The sequence below is a fragment of the Palaemon carinicauda genome, chromosome 7 (assembly GCF_036898095.1).
Source record: "Palaemon carinicauda isolate YSFRI2023 chromosome 7, ASM3689809v2, whole genome shotgun sequence".
Lineage (NCBI taxonomy): Eukaryota > Metazoa > Arthropoda > Malacostraca > Decapoda > Palaemonidae > Palaemon > Palaemon carinicauda.
In genome coordinates, this window is record NC_090731.1 from 61390488 (window position 1) to 61404549 (window position 14062).

General features: G+C 42.2%; 1 protein-coding gene across 2 annotated transcripts in view; it reads right to left on the minus strand.

Moving 5' to 3' along the window:
- The window catches only part of LOC137643933 (pre-mRNA-splicing factor 38B-like), a 53095-nt gene that overhangs the window by 11186 nt on the left and 27847 nt on the right, over nt 1-14062 (minus strand). The window contains exons 7-9 of one of the 2 annotated variants that reach the window (XM_068376699.1): nt 13388-13681; nt 11881-11934; nt 11675-11797 (exon numbers count right to left, since the gene is read on the minus strand). In XM_068376699.1, coding sequence (XP_068232800.1) covers nt 11675-11797; nt 11881-11934; nt 13388-13681 — 471 coding nt within the window. The remainder of the gene's footprint in view (nt 1-11674; nt 11798-11880; nt 11935-13387; nt 13682-14062) is intronic. The other variant, XM_068376701.1, reaches the window with a different exon arrangement.

The window sequence follows — 14062 nt, forward strand, 5'->3', positions numbered from 1 at the left end:
TAGGTAGTTGCTTGGTACGGCTTTTCAGAATGTTTCGAAAGTGAGTTAGGCAAACATCATCGAACTGCGAAACTACACGACAAACCTGCAATTTTCTTGGGTGGTATTTGTCGATGAAGTCGACCACGTCTTGATATTTTCTTAACACCTCTTTTATATGCGCCGAACCTAACACATGTTCTACCTCCTCGCTCCCTTCCTCGTCATCACTCATGTGCTCAGACATAGCATGGAGTTCCTTGAGCTCATCTGTGGTAAGTTCGTCGTGATGTTCGGCGCCGAGTTCCATAATGTCATCTGCGTCGACCTCCAGACCCATGAACTTGCCAAGGGAGACGATTTCCTCTACGGCTTCCGCTGCACCCACCACGGGATCAGGTTTGGGGTCAAAACCTTCGAAATCTCGGGAAGAAACTGCATCAGGCCACAGCTGCTTCCAGGCAGAATTGAGGGTCCGTCGAGTTAATCCCACCCAAGCCTGATCTATGATCTTCAAGCAGTGCACGATGTTGAAGTGGCTCCTCCAAAATTCACGCAAAGTTAAGTTGGTGCTTTGCGTGATATTAAAGCACTGCTTAAATAAGTGCTTGGTGTACAGCTTCTTAAAATTAGAGATGACTTGCTAGTCCATGAGCTGGAGGATAGAGGTGGTATTCGGTGGAAGATACAGCACCTTTATGAACTTAAATTCATCGAAGATATCATCTTCAAGTCTGGGGGGGTGAGCGGGTGCGCTGTCAAGGCATAGCAGGCACTTTGAAGGCAATTTCTGTTCATGAAGATACTTCTTCACAGAAGGGCCGAAAACTTGGTTAACCCATTGCACAAAGAACTGCCTAGTGACCCAGGCCTTCGAGTTGGATCGCCAGAAAACATGAAACTGGTCCTTATCGACGTTGTGTGCCTTAAAGGCCCAAGGGTTCTCAGAATGGTAAACCAGTAAGGGCTTGACTTTAAATTCCCCGCTAGCGTTGGCACATAGGGCAAGAGTCAACCGATCCTTCATTGGCTTATGCCCAGGCAATTTCTTCTCTTCGGCGGTGATGTAGGTTCGACTGGGTATCTTCTTCCGAAACAGCCCGGTTTCATCACAATTAAACACTTGCTGTTCTACGTAGCCTTCTTCCAGCACGATCCTTTCGAAGTTCTTGACAAAGTCAGCTGCAGCCTTTGTGTCCGCACTAGCAGCCTCTCCGTGGCGAACAACTGAATGAATCCCGGACCGTTTCTTAAATTTCTCAAACCAGCCACGAGATGCCTTGAAATCATCTGAGGAAGGCTCGGTTGAACTCTCCCCAGCATCACCCCCACAGCTCTCCTCCTTCAAGTCCGTAAGGATGGCGTGCGCCTTCTCGCAGATGACGGTCTCGGTGATGGTGTCGCCAATGATCTCTCTGTCCTTGATCCACACTAGCGGAAGTCGTTCCATCTCTTCTATGATAGGGCTATGGCGTTTTGAAATTATGGTGATCCCCTTAGAAGGTTTCACTGCTTTAATAGCTTCCTTCTGTTTAAGGATTGTCGAGATCGTCGACATATTACGGCCATACTGTTTAGCAAGTTCACTCACGCGGACGCCACGCTCATGTTTTTCAATAATTTCCTGCTTCACGTCTAAGGAAAGCATTTCCTTCTTCCTTTTCTCACCACTACCACTACCACTTGCAAAACTAAGCCTTTTAGGACCCATACTTTACGTAAATTACCGTTAAAGGATGCACGTAAAAAATCACGATTAAAACACAGTTAATAGCAGAACGCACAACCGCAAGAAGCCGACAAGAACAGAGGACTGACACGAGCCGTGCTAATTGAGGGTCCCTCCGAGGTCGAAGTGCTGCCTTCTATCGGCGGAAATAAAAAACACTTCAGGCACTATGAGCACCAACTACGCGTACGAGTAGTTTACTCCGGGTGTCGAAAAAAAAAATTCGGGTGTAGAGTAGGAACGTGTTCGAATTGTACTTCGCGTGTCGAAAAATTCGGATACAACCGGTACGACGAAAATTGCTTACTTGGTGTGTCGAAATAAAATTCGGGTGTAGAGTCAAAAATTTGCTCGAATTTTACTTCGGATGTTGGAAAATTCGGATGTAGATACGTTCGTATGTAGAGGTTTCACTTACAGTATCTTGCCCAAAACAAACTATGTACCTTGGGTATAATTTTTGTAAAGACTAAACTTCTTCATCATCTTTTAATAATATGTTATTTTTATTAATAAAATAAATTTTTGAATATACTTACCCGATAATCATGTAGCTGTCAACTCCGTTGCCCGACAGAATTCTATGGAGGGATACGCCAGCTATCACAATACTAGAAGGGGGTGTATTTACCAGCGCCACCTGTGGCCAGGTACTCAAGTACTTCTTGTTGACACCTCCTCAATTATTCCTCGGTCCACTGGTTCTCTATGGGGAGGAAGGGAGGGTCGATTAAATCATGATTATCGGGTAAGTATATTCAAAAATTTATTTTATTAATAAAAATAACATTTTTCAATATTAAACTTACCCGATAATCATGTAGCTGATTCACACCCAGGGGGGTGGGTGAAAACCAGTGTACAAGATTAAAGGATAGCTAAGTATCCCATATTTCATATAATCAGTTATCCACAATAACAATGAAATAATAAGTACCTGGTAAGGAAGTCGACTTGAACCGTTACTCTGCCTTTAATAAGATCGTCTTCCTTACTGAGCGCAGCGTTCCTCTTGGGAGGCTGAATCAACTCAAAGGTGCTAAAGTATACAGGGCTGCAACCCATACTAAAGGACCTCATCACAACCTTTAACCTTGGCGCTTCTCAAGAAAGAATTGACCACCCGCCAAATCAACAAGGATGTGGAAGGCTTCTTAGCCGACCGTACAACCCATAAAAAGTATTCAAGAGAAAGGTTAAAAAGTTATGGGATTATGGGAATGTAGTGGCTGAGCCCTCGCCTACTACTGCATTCGTTGCTACGAATGGACCCAGGGTGTAGCAGTACTCGTAAAGAGACTGGACATCTTTGAGATAGAATGATGCGAACACTGACTTGTTTCTCCAATAGGTTGCATCCATAACACTCTGCAGAGAACGGTTCTGTTTGAAGGCCACTGAAGTAGCCACAGCTCTCACTTCATGTGTCCTTACCTTCAGCAAAGCAAGGTCTTCTTCCTTCAGATGAGAATTTGCTTCTCTAATCAGAAGCCTGATGTAGTAAGAAACTGAGTTCTTAGACATTGGTAGAGAAGGCTTCTTGATAGCACACCATAAGGCTTCTGATTGTCCTCGTAATGGTTTTGACCTTCTTAGATAGTACTTAAGAGCTCTAACTGGGCAAAGTACTCTCTCCAGTTCGTTCCCCACCATGTTGGACAGGCTTGGGATCTCGAACGACTTAGGCCAAGGACGGGAAGGAAGCTCGTTTTTAGCCAAAAAACCGAGCTGCAAGGAACATGTAGCCGTTTCAGATGTGAAACCTATGTTCCTGCTGAAGGCGTGGATCTCACTTACTCTTTTACCTGTTGCTAAGCACACGAGGAAAAGAGTTTTTAATGTGAGGTCCTTAAAAGAGGCTGATTGGAGCGGTTCAAATCCTGATGACATTAGGAACCTTAGGACCACGTCTAGATTCCAGCCTGGAGTGGACAACCGACGTTCCTTTGAGGTCTCAAAAGACCTAAGGAGGTCCTGTAGATCTTTGTTGGAGGAAAGATCCAAGCCTCTGTGGCGGAAAACCGCTGCCAACAAACTTCTGTAACCCTTGATCGTAGGAGCTGATAGGGATCTTACGTTCCTTAGATGTAACAGGAAGTCAGCAATCTGGGTTACATTGGTACTGGTTGAGGAAAACTGCATTGGCCTTGCACCAGCTTCGGAAGACTTCCCATTAAGACTGATAGACTCTGAGAGTGGATGTCGTCCTTGCTCTGGCAATCGCTCTGGCTGCCTCCTTCGAAAAGCCTCTAGCTCTTGAGAGTCTTTCGATAGTCTGAAGGCAGTCAGACGAAGAGCGTGGAGGTTGGGTGTACCTTCTTTACGTGAGGTTGACGCAGAAGGTCCACTCTAGGAGGAAGAGTCCTGGGAACGTCGACCAGCCATTGCAGTACCTCTAAGAACCATTCTCTCGCGGGCCAGAGGGGAGCAACCAACGTCAGCCGTGTCCCTTTGTGAGAGGCGAACTTCTGAAGTACCCTGTTGACAATCTTGAACGGCGGGAATGCATACAGGTTGAGATGGGACCAATCCAGCAGAAAGGCATCCACGCGAACTGCTGCTGGGTCTGGAATCGGAGAACAATACAAGAGGAGCCTCTTGGTCATCGAGGTAGCGAAAAGATCTATGGTTGGCTGACCCCACAGGGCCCAAAGTCTGCTGCAAACATTCTTGTGAAGGGTCCACTCTGTGGGGAAGACCTGACCCTTCCGGCTGAGGCGATCTGCCATGACATTCATATCGCCCTGAATGAGCCTCGTTACCAGCGTGAGCTTTCGATCTTTTGACCAAATGAGGAGGTCCCTTGCGATCTCGAACAACTTCCTCGAATGAGTCCCTCCCTGCTTGGAGATGTAAGCCAAGGCTGTGGTGTAGTCGGAGTTCACCTCCACCACCTTGTTAAGCTGGAGGGACTTGAAGTTTATCAAGGCCAAATGAACTGCCAACAACTCCTTGCAATAGATGTGAAGTGTCCTTTGCTCCTGATTCCATGTTCCCGAGCATTCCTGTCCGTCCAGTGTCGCACCCCAGCCCGTGTCCGATGCGTCCGAGAAGAGACGGTGGTCGGAGGTCTGAACAGCCAATGGTAGACCTTCCTTGAGAAGAATGCTGTTCTTCCACCACGTTAGAGTAGACCTCATCTCTTCGGAAACAGGAACTGAGCCCGTCTCTAGCGTCATGTCCTTTATCCAGTGAGCAGCTAGATGATACTGAAGGGGGCGGAGGTGGAGTCTCCCTAACTCGATGAACAGGGCCAGCGATGAAAGTGTCCCTGTTAGACTCATCCACTGCCTGACTAAGCATCGGTTCCTTCTCAGCATGCTCTGGATGCATTCTAGGGCTTGGAAGATCCTTGGGGCCGACGGACAAGTCCGAAAAGCTCGACTCTGAAGATCCATACCCAAGGAGACAATGGTCTGGGATGGAACGAGCTGAGACTCCTCAAAATTGACCAGGAGGCCCAGTTCCTTGGTCAGATCCATAGTCTATTTGAAAATCTCCAGACAGCGACGACTTGAGGGAGCTCTTAAAAGCCAGTCGTCTGACGGAGCCGGACACAAGATCATGATACTGCTGCACAGTCTGTAAACTGTCAATCATGGGCAAGCGAGGAAGTACAGTGACAACCCGAATCTGTCTAGACTGTCTGGGTCGTACAGACAACTCCTTAACGGGTTGCTGAGGTTGCCGCACTGCGTCACAACAAGTCCCTTCTGTTGGTTGTTGAACGTCTTCCCCGTGACACATTGACTCCGTAAACAAAAAATCCTCTAACAAGGACTAAGCTTGGACTGCATGTCATGCAACACAGCTCAAGGTCTATGGGAGCAGGTGTGGTAACAGACGGGATTAGCGGCTGAAGTGTAACCATTACCTTCCCTGTAAGCATGTTATGCTTAAATAAAAGTCCATAAGAGGTTATGCAGCTAAAGGCTCCCTCCAAATGACAGAGTCCTCAAGGGAATATCAGAAGGAGGGAGAAAAGAACTTTCTCATCTACAGGGACCTTATCCTAGAAAAGCTAAGTTCTCTGAGTGAGGGTTCACTGGTGCAAAGCAGCAGACTAGAAGGCAACGTTATGAAACTGCTTGACAGTCTAGTGAGTTGGCAACAACCCAAGATGTGTTGAGAAGCATGCGGTAAGGTATGCAGAGCATGATGTATGCAGAGTATGCTGTATGCAGAGCATGCTGTATGTAGAGCATGTTGTATGCAGAGCATGCTGAATGCAGAGCATGCTGTATGCAGAGCATGTTGTATGCAGAGCATGCTGAATGCAGAGCATGCTGAATGCTGAGCATGTAGTAAGCAGAGCCTGCTGTAAGCAGAGCCTGCTGAAAGGAAAGCAGAGCGTGTGCATGGCGTTTAACATTTCTCAGAAATTCCATGACCAGTGCTAGAGTGCTTTATGCATGCTTGCATGGGGTTTAAACCATGGTATGCTGAACAGCAGAGTCAGAACGAGCTGGAACAACAATAGTGTGGTTTCCTCTTCAAGACTCCGATGAGGGAACACCTGAGGCTCAGTCTGCAAAGGCTGAATAAAAGACAAGCAGAAGGAAGGCGCATGGGTGGAGGAGGCTGACTCCTAGCATGAGTGGTTGAACCCAAGGGTTGCGCTTGCTGAGCGGTTGGCGGAAGCGGAGTAGCAAGTTCCAGTTCCTGTGGTGTGAGCGGAGCGCGATGAGGAAGAGGCTGCGCAGAACAAGGTAAATGTCTCGCAAGCTGAGGCTCCTGAGGCGCAAGGCTAAGGTGTTGTGGTGCTTGCCTTATGGAGGGTTGAGCTCGCTGCAGCAAGAGCTGAGGAAACTGACTCATGGACGGGAGAGGTTGTTGTACCTCAACGGAGTGTTGCATCACTGGTGGAGCAGCAAGTGGAGGCGGAGGAAGAGAGGTATAATCCTCCTGATCCCAATGTAAAGGTTGCCTTAAGAAAGGCGGAGGCTGAACACCACAGGGAACAGCAAACTCAGCACGTGTCTCAACATCGTACGCCTGGCAGGTGGAACTGCTGGCAGGTGGTACTGCGATCAGGCGGAGCGAGTGTAGGTGGAGGGAGTGTAGGCGGAGGCGGAGGAGCAACACTCTCAGCCCGACACTCACGCATCAAGTCCGAAAGCTGTGCTTGCATGGACTGTAGAAGAGTCCACAACATCGTACGCCTGGCAGATGGTACTGTGATCAGGCGGAGCGAGTGTAGGAGGAGGGAGTGTAGGCGGAGGCGGAGGAGCAACACTCTCAGCCCGACACTCACTCATCAAGTCCGAAAGCTGTGCTTGCATGGACTGTAGTAGAGTCCACAACATCGTACGCCTGGCAGATGGTACTGTGATCAGGCGGAGCGAGTGTAGGAGGAGGGAGTGTAGGCGGAGGCGGAGCAGCAACACTCTCAGCCCGACACTCACTCATCAAGTCCGAAAGCTGTGCTTGCATGGACTGTAGTAGAGTTCACAACATCGTACGCCTGGCAGGAGGTACTGTGATCAGGCGGAGCGATCATAGGCGGGGGGGAGTGTAGGCGGAGGCGGAGGCGCAACACTCTCAGCCCGACACTCACGCATCAAGACCGAAAGTTGTGACTGTATGGACTGCAGTAGAGTTAACTTGGGGTCGGCAGACACTAAGTTCTGCTGAGGTAAAGCCTTAACAGCAGAGATCTGTTGTGGCAGAACCTTACTCCTCTTAGGCGGAGTGTAAACAACTGATGACTGAGGAGAGTCAGAGCTAACCCAATGACTGCATTCGGGTTGTGAACTTTAACTTCGTACGTCTGGCATAGGTCTGGACTTAACGTTTAAGAAGTCTTGAGACCTGAGACCAGCGTTACTCTGCCTTTATTTTCTCCCCTAATCTCTTCTGCAGACGAGCAAAATAAGGGCTCAATCGTCTGCGGGTGGGAGTGACGGTCTCGGTAAGACACGCCCACAACCACCGAGAATACTTCTGTGCGCCGATCAAGGCCTGCTGAACCCTTATGCCCTTCGACATTGCTTCTCCCCTGGGCTTGGGAGCTTGCAAGAGGTCCCGGACTGGGAGGACGACTGGCGCGCACAGAAGTACCCTCACGCACTAATCACTTATCACTTTGATTTCTGTTTGCACTTATTTCACTGAACTCGAAACTTTAAGTGGTTTGTACCTGAAATATGCAATTCTATCCTTTCTCAAAGTTAGTAATTGCGAAAACAGAATTACAATGTAACAGAAAAATCTAATGAAAGATAATTCAGTGGTTGGAAAGAGACTAAACACTAGATCACTCTAGAAACGTTTAGTTTCTTCCCCTAAAGAGACTAGGGAGAAGAGCAAAAAACGATAACGACGTTACTCGTACGCCTGGCAGGCTTGAATGAAACGTTTATCCTCTTTCTCCCTCCGTCTCTATCTCTCTCTCTCTCTCTACTTAGAACCTGAGAGAAGAGCCCAATCATATATATCGTTAAAACATATTATTGTTAAAGGAAAAAAACTGAAAAGTTCCTTTATTAGGATCAAAACCATTAAGTTAAGAAAGAATGAACAAAACGCTAGACACGGTTACTCTTACTGCAACGTGAAACCGTGAACATTCTTTCTCTATCGTAACGATAGAGTGCAAGTTGAACGTTCTGAACGTCAACAACTGCAGAGACAAAACAAAACGTTAGTTCAACTTTGAAAACAGTACGAGACTGTCAAAGAAAATCTTTCAAACTCTGTGGCGGAAATAGCATAATATGTTAACAGGTAAAACCGAAATGACGGGCTCAAAGTTTATTAACTTCGGTAAAAGACCGCCTACTATTAGGAAGGTCGAATATAAACAAATATAAAAATTAATTTTAATGAGTTTATAATAAAAGGAAGTTAATCGAAGAGGCCTATAAGAGGCGGAGAGATATAAAATAAATCTATAACTTTTGTTAAGCAAAATTAAGAAAGAGAGTCTATACTCTCTTAGACACCAACACTTCCGTCTAAGGGAAGGGTCGGCCATTGAAAGGTGAACGAGAGTTCATACTCTCTCGTCACCAAAATTAATCAAATTAATTCCAAAAGCTAACTAAGCTAATATAGAAGTTTCCAGTAAAGCGACAGCCGAAATCAAAGAGAAATACTTCACCAAAGTCGTGAAAATACTCCAAGAACATAAGCGTATCCCAGAACGTCTTGCCGGAAGCACGACAGAGGAATAATTGAGGAGGTGTCAACAAGAAGTACTTGAGTACCTGGCCACAGGTGGCGCTGGTAAATACACCCCCTTCTAGTATTGTGATAGCTGGCGTATCCCTCCATAGAATTCTGTCGGGCAACGGAGTTGACAGCTACATGATTATCGGGTAAGTTTAATATTGAAAATTGATTAAGAGGCTTTCATGCAAGTGAGATATTAATCACAACATTTTCCCTTTATGAGAAAAACTTGCGACGAGGTAGTGGCAGAACCTGCATACGAACAATGCAAACACCCATTCAAACATTAAGCACTAGAACAGATCTAACAACTCTTAAAAGATTAATTTAAAAGGAATATATTTTGGGTTAAGGGGTTATTATTATTATTATTATTATTATTAATTGATAGGCTCCAACCTAGTTAGAAAAGCAGGATGCTATAAGCCCAGGGGCCCCTAAAAGGGAAAATAGCCAACTGAGGAAAGGAAACAAGGACAAAAATATAAGATCAGTAACATTAAAATAAATATTTCCTATATAAAATAAAAACTTTAACAAAACAAAGAGGAAAAAAATTAGATAGAATAGTGTGCCCAAGTATACCCTCAAGCAGGACAACTCTAACCCAAGACAGTGGAAGACCATGCTACAGAGGCTATGGCACTATCCAAAACTAGAGAACGAAGGTTTGATTTTGGAGTGTCCTTCTCCTAGAAGAGCTGCCTACCATAGCTAAAGAATCTCTTCTACCCTTACCAAGAGGAAAGTAACCACTGAACAATTAAAGAGCAGTAGTTAACCCCTTGGGTGAAGAAGAATTGTTTGGTAATTTTAGTGTTGTCAGGTGTATGAAGACTGATGAGAATCTGTAAAGAATAGGCTAGACTATTCAGTATTTGTGTAGGCAAATGAAAAGTGAACCGTAACGAGAGAGAAGGATCCAATGTAGTACTGTCTGGCCAGTCCAAGGATGCCATAACCCTCAAGCGGTAGTATCTCAACAGGTGGCTGGCGACCTGGCCAACCTACTCCTGATTTACTTTGCCAAAGATATTATAAAAAAGTTTGTTATAGGGCTCTTCTTTCATCAAGTGATATGATGTCCAGAATACCATTTCGCCACACAAGGGATAAGCAGTCGCTTTAGAGGCACTTGATTTACCAAGAGCAGAGATATAATGATCCAGACTACCACCTTGATATTTTGCCTTGCAATTCTAGATGTCCAGGAGTTGCTAGAAATGGAGTACAAGGATTTTGCAGCAAAAGGGTCTAGAGTAAATATAGAATTTGAGGCTCTACAAAATTATCTTAAATCCGAGATGAGCGGTGTATCATCAAAACGTTTACTGAATGGTGCAACAGAACCATTAGCTACCACTTATGTTAGACTAGGGTTTAAAACAGGGTAGGTCAGGCCTGAAATATTTCCCTGAATACCCAACGGCTATCTGAGCTTCCACAACAGCTAATGTGTTAAACTCTTAATAAGCTCATGAATATCAAAAGTAAACTTGTTATGTTGTAGCAAAGGCTGGAGTGACATCATCATTCCCTACATAAACAAGTAACCTAATGTTCTCCAGATTTCTTTCTTTCTTTTTTTTTTTTTTTTTTTTTTGCTTCAAAACTTTAATCTGATTATGAAACATATTTCTCAGAGAGGAACAATGATGCCTGTACACTAATCACAAGCTTCTCTACATTTAAAATTTGTCCCCGATACGAGACACAGAGAATGCGTATCATAACCACCAAAAATAATTCTTGTGCACAGCAGTACAACAATAATTACTACCATATCTGAAGAAGACATCTTAAAATCACTAAAATAAGTATAAAACCAGACAAAAAACTGGATATCTAGAGCTGTGGAGCACACATCGTAGTTCTATGTCTACTTATATACTGAAGTGTTACGGCATGCACAGAATGTTATTGTTGTAAAGACGCCGGTAAATCACATGCCCTTACTAAAGGCATTAGTATATTGCAAGGAAAGAAATAGGATTTTTAAAATTTTAAATGGGTATTAATGCCTAAATTCCAAGCTGATAATAGTATATTGAAAGGAGAAAAAAAAAAACAGGAATTTTTTTAAATTTCAAGGGGTAATGTCAACATTCCAAACTTACAGACTAAAGCAATATATTGTAAACACTTCGGAGGTTCAGAGAAATAATTAGTATTCATTAGTTTTTCCATGCATAGAAGTACACTTAAAGGGATAAACTAACTTAACATATATCTTCGGCTATGATTGTTGATGCCAACATAACCTATATTTGGAAAATCCATATTATTGACATATTCGGTCTATTTGGAAAATCCATATTATTGACATATTCGGTCTGTGTTTCCTCGGATTAGGAAGACTTTAGTGTAAAAATCAATAATTCATGAATATAGAAATCACTTGAACATTCAATAATATTGGGTAACTTGCAATGATCACTCCATACAAAATTTACTTACTACTAAATAAATTTTATAAGTACTATCATTATAAATTTAAAGTTAAATAACAGTATTCAAGGGCACAAAGGTATGTTTCACAACAAAAGTTAAATAATTTTCAGAGCTCTTGAAAGTCACTCATTAAATAAATGATATGAGACTAATATCAAAGGAAGATTGCTTATGATAATGTCAAATTCATACTTTTAATGTAGAATAGATATTTTATGAATACAGTAGTTTGTTGTCTTCAAGATCAGAGAAACAGCTTGAACTGTATAGTTAATTCTTTAGAATTCAATTAAAATCAAATATAAAGTTTGCAGCTTCTGTGAAAAAGAAAATAAAAATTACCTGGTATCTCGTTTCCTTTCTTTCTTAATGCGATGTTTCTCACGTTCAAGTAAATCGGCAAAATCTCTATGGGCTCTGTCATCAACATGTCTGTCGCCATGGTGGCGATGCTTCCTTTCACGGCTGGAAAAAGAAAGCAAGGTCGTGTATAAACTCTTTAAAATTTCACTTTTTATTGATCAAGTATAAATTCTTAAAAATCTTACGTTTTATTTAATTCAACGGTACCAGAGTCCAATTTCTCAACTTCCTTGGATGACCTAAAATGGAAAAAAGTAATCTACTAATCTTGTAATACACAATCAGATATCATATTAGTAACTTATACATAGTGTGTCAATTCAAAATAAATTAGCAAATATCAAAATTCAAATAATTTTCAGGTTATTTATTCAATAATTTAGTAATTCTGGCACTTAGGAACCAGTGCCTGATACATGAGGTACAGTATCACATGCTTTTTTATAATTTATTTGTATGTGGTTATTTCAAAGCCAACTGAATTTTGGAGTTGATAATAAGGAAAACTTACAATAAGAATCAAACTTCATATGACAACATTAACAAAACTTTGTAAAATATAAAATATATTACAAATATATCATGTACTATAAATACTATTATTGACAGGAAAAATTAAGTACAGTATAACCATCTCATTAAACACCACTAGCCAGAGAGAGAGAGAGAGAGAGAGAGAGAGAGAGAGAGAGAGAGAGAGAGAGAGAGAGAGAGAGAGAGAGAGAGCGAGAATTATCAGCTACAGTACTTGGTAACATACTGTTACAGCACTTATAAACTTCGGACTGATATTACATCCCAACCACTGGTAACCTTATATTAGGTTACCTAAAGAGGACAATTAAGAAATGTATTGATAAACAAGATGGGTTAAACTGTAAAGACAAAAAAATGTTTCAACATTACTGCTCAAATTAGAAAAATAAAATGCTGAGGTTAAATGTTAACTGAAAATACTGTAGGGGACGATTGAAAAGAATGATACTGGTTACGATACAATTTCCAAACATGGCTTCCATTCTATTCAAATAACGAAATAGTGGGCATATCCCCTTACTTTATGTAAAAGATAAGCAAAGTTTTTCAATCAAAAGTTGTTATTTTTACAATGATCATCCAATTTAGAGATGATTATTACTTGCAAAATCGTCATAAAAAATACTAGATCTCAATAAGACCATGATATCATTACTGGGCTCTTATAGATTACTGTACTAAAAAGAATTACTCTTGAAAGGTGAAAATTTAAGATTTAGACACATTGAACAACTACAACAACTACTAGTACTATGCATACACTGAGCATTGATATTCATGGTAAGTCTAACACATCTTTATTCTTCACTACCTGTTCACCTCTGCTCATTAAAACCATGATCTTTCTAACCTTTATCTCCAGACTCTTTGAAATCAACAAATATTAAAGACAAAAAGGAGTGTGACTGGGATTAATAAAGATAAACTAAGAAACACAGCAGTATGCTGTATTGCTCGAGGGACACTAAACGTAAATATATGGTTCTCCTGTATTTAAAGATTGATTTGATTAGAGGTTCTGTTCATCTTAATTAATGAGAAAAAGATTTTATATCAAATTGAAAGAATGATTAACAACGATGATGGATCCTTAGAATAAACTTCTGGAGTGTGCTGCACTCGTATAATAAGAAAAATTAAACTCTTAACACCTACCTTCGACTCTTACTTCTCCTCCTCTCCTTGTCCCTGTTCCTATGGCGATCGTAATCCCTGTCTCGTTCCCTGTGGCGGTCTCTGTGACGATCATAATCTCCATTCCGTTCCCTGGGAAAATCTCTGGATCGTTCACGTGATTTTTCTCGCTTTCTTTCAGGTTCCCTGTCTCTTTCTTTGTCATAACTTTTCTCTTTTTCTCTCCCTCTGTCCCGCTCATAATCCCTGTCTCTATTTTTTTGGCGATCCTTGTCATGTTCATGGTCTCTTGGTGCATATTCCCTATCCACTCGGCTGAAACAAAGAGAATTCAAAATTTAACTCACATTGGCTAAATCTATCCAAGTTATTGTTAAATAGTATCAAGTACTTTGAAAAACAAAAAACATTGAATCTTATACTTGGGCTGTAACTGAGCTCACTTGAATAAAATCTAATAAGTGTAAAAATTGGAGCAAAATTGTTTTAAAAAGTTGCAGAGCTATGTGGGATTGGACACAGGATGGAAGAACCTTTATTACTGTCTTCGGTATGCCACACAGTGTAAACAGTGGGGAACCACTAAAGATTTATTATTTTCATTATTGCTAATCCTATTGATACTTGGAGTGGAATCCTTACATTAGATTTGATCAAAAACCATACTACCAGTCAGGTGTACTGAGAGGAACAAAG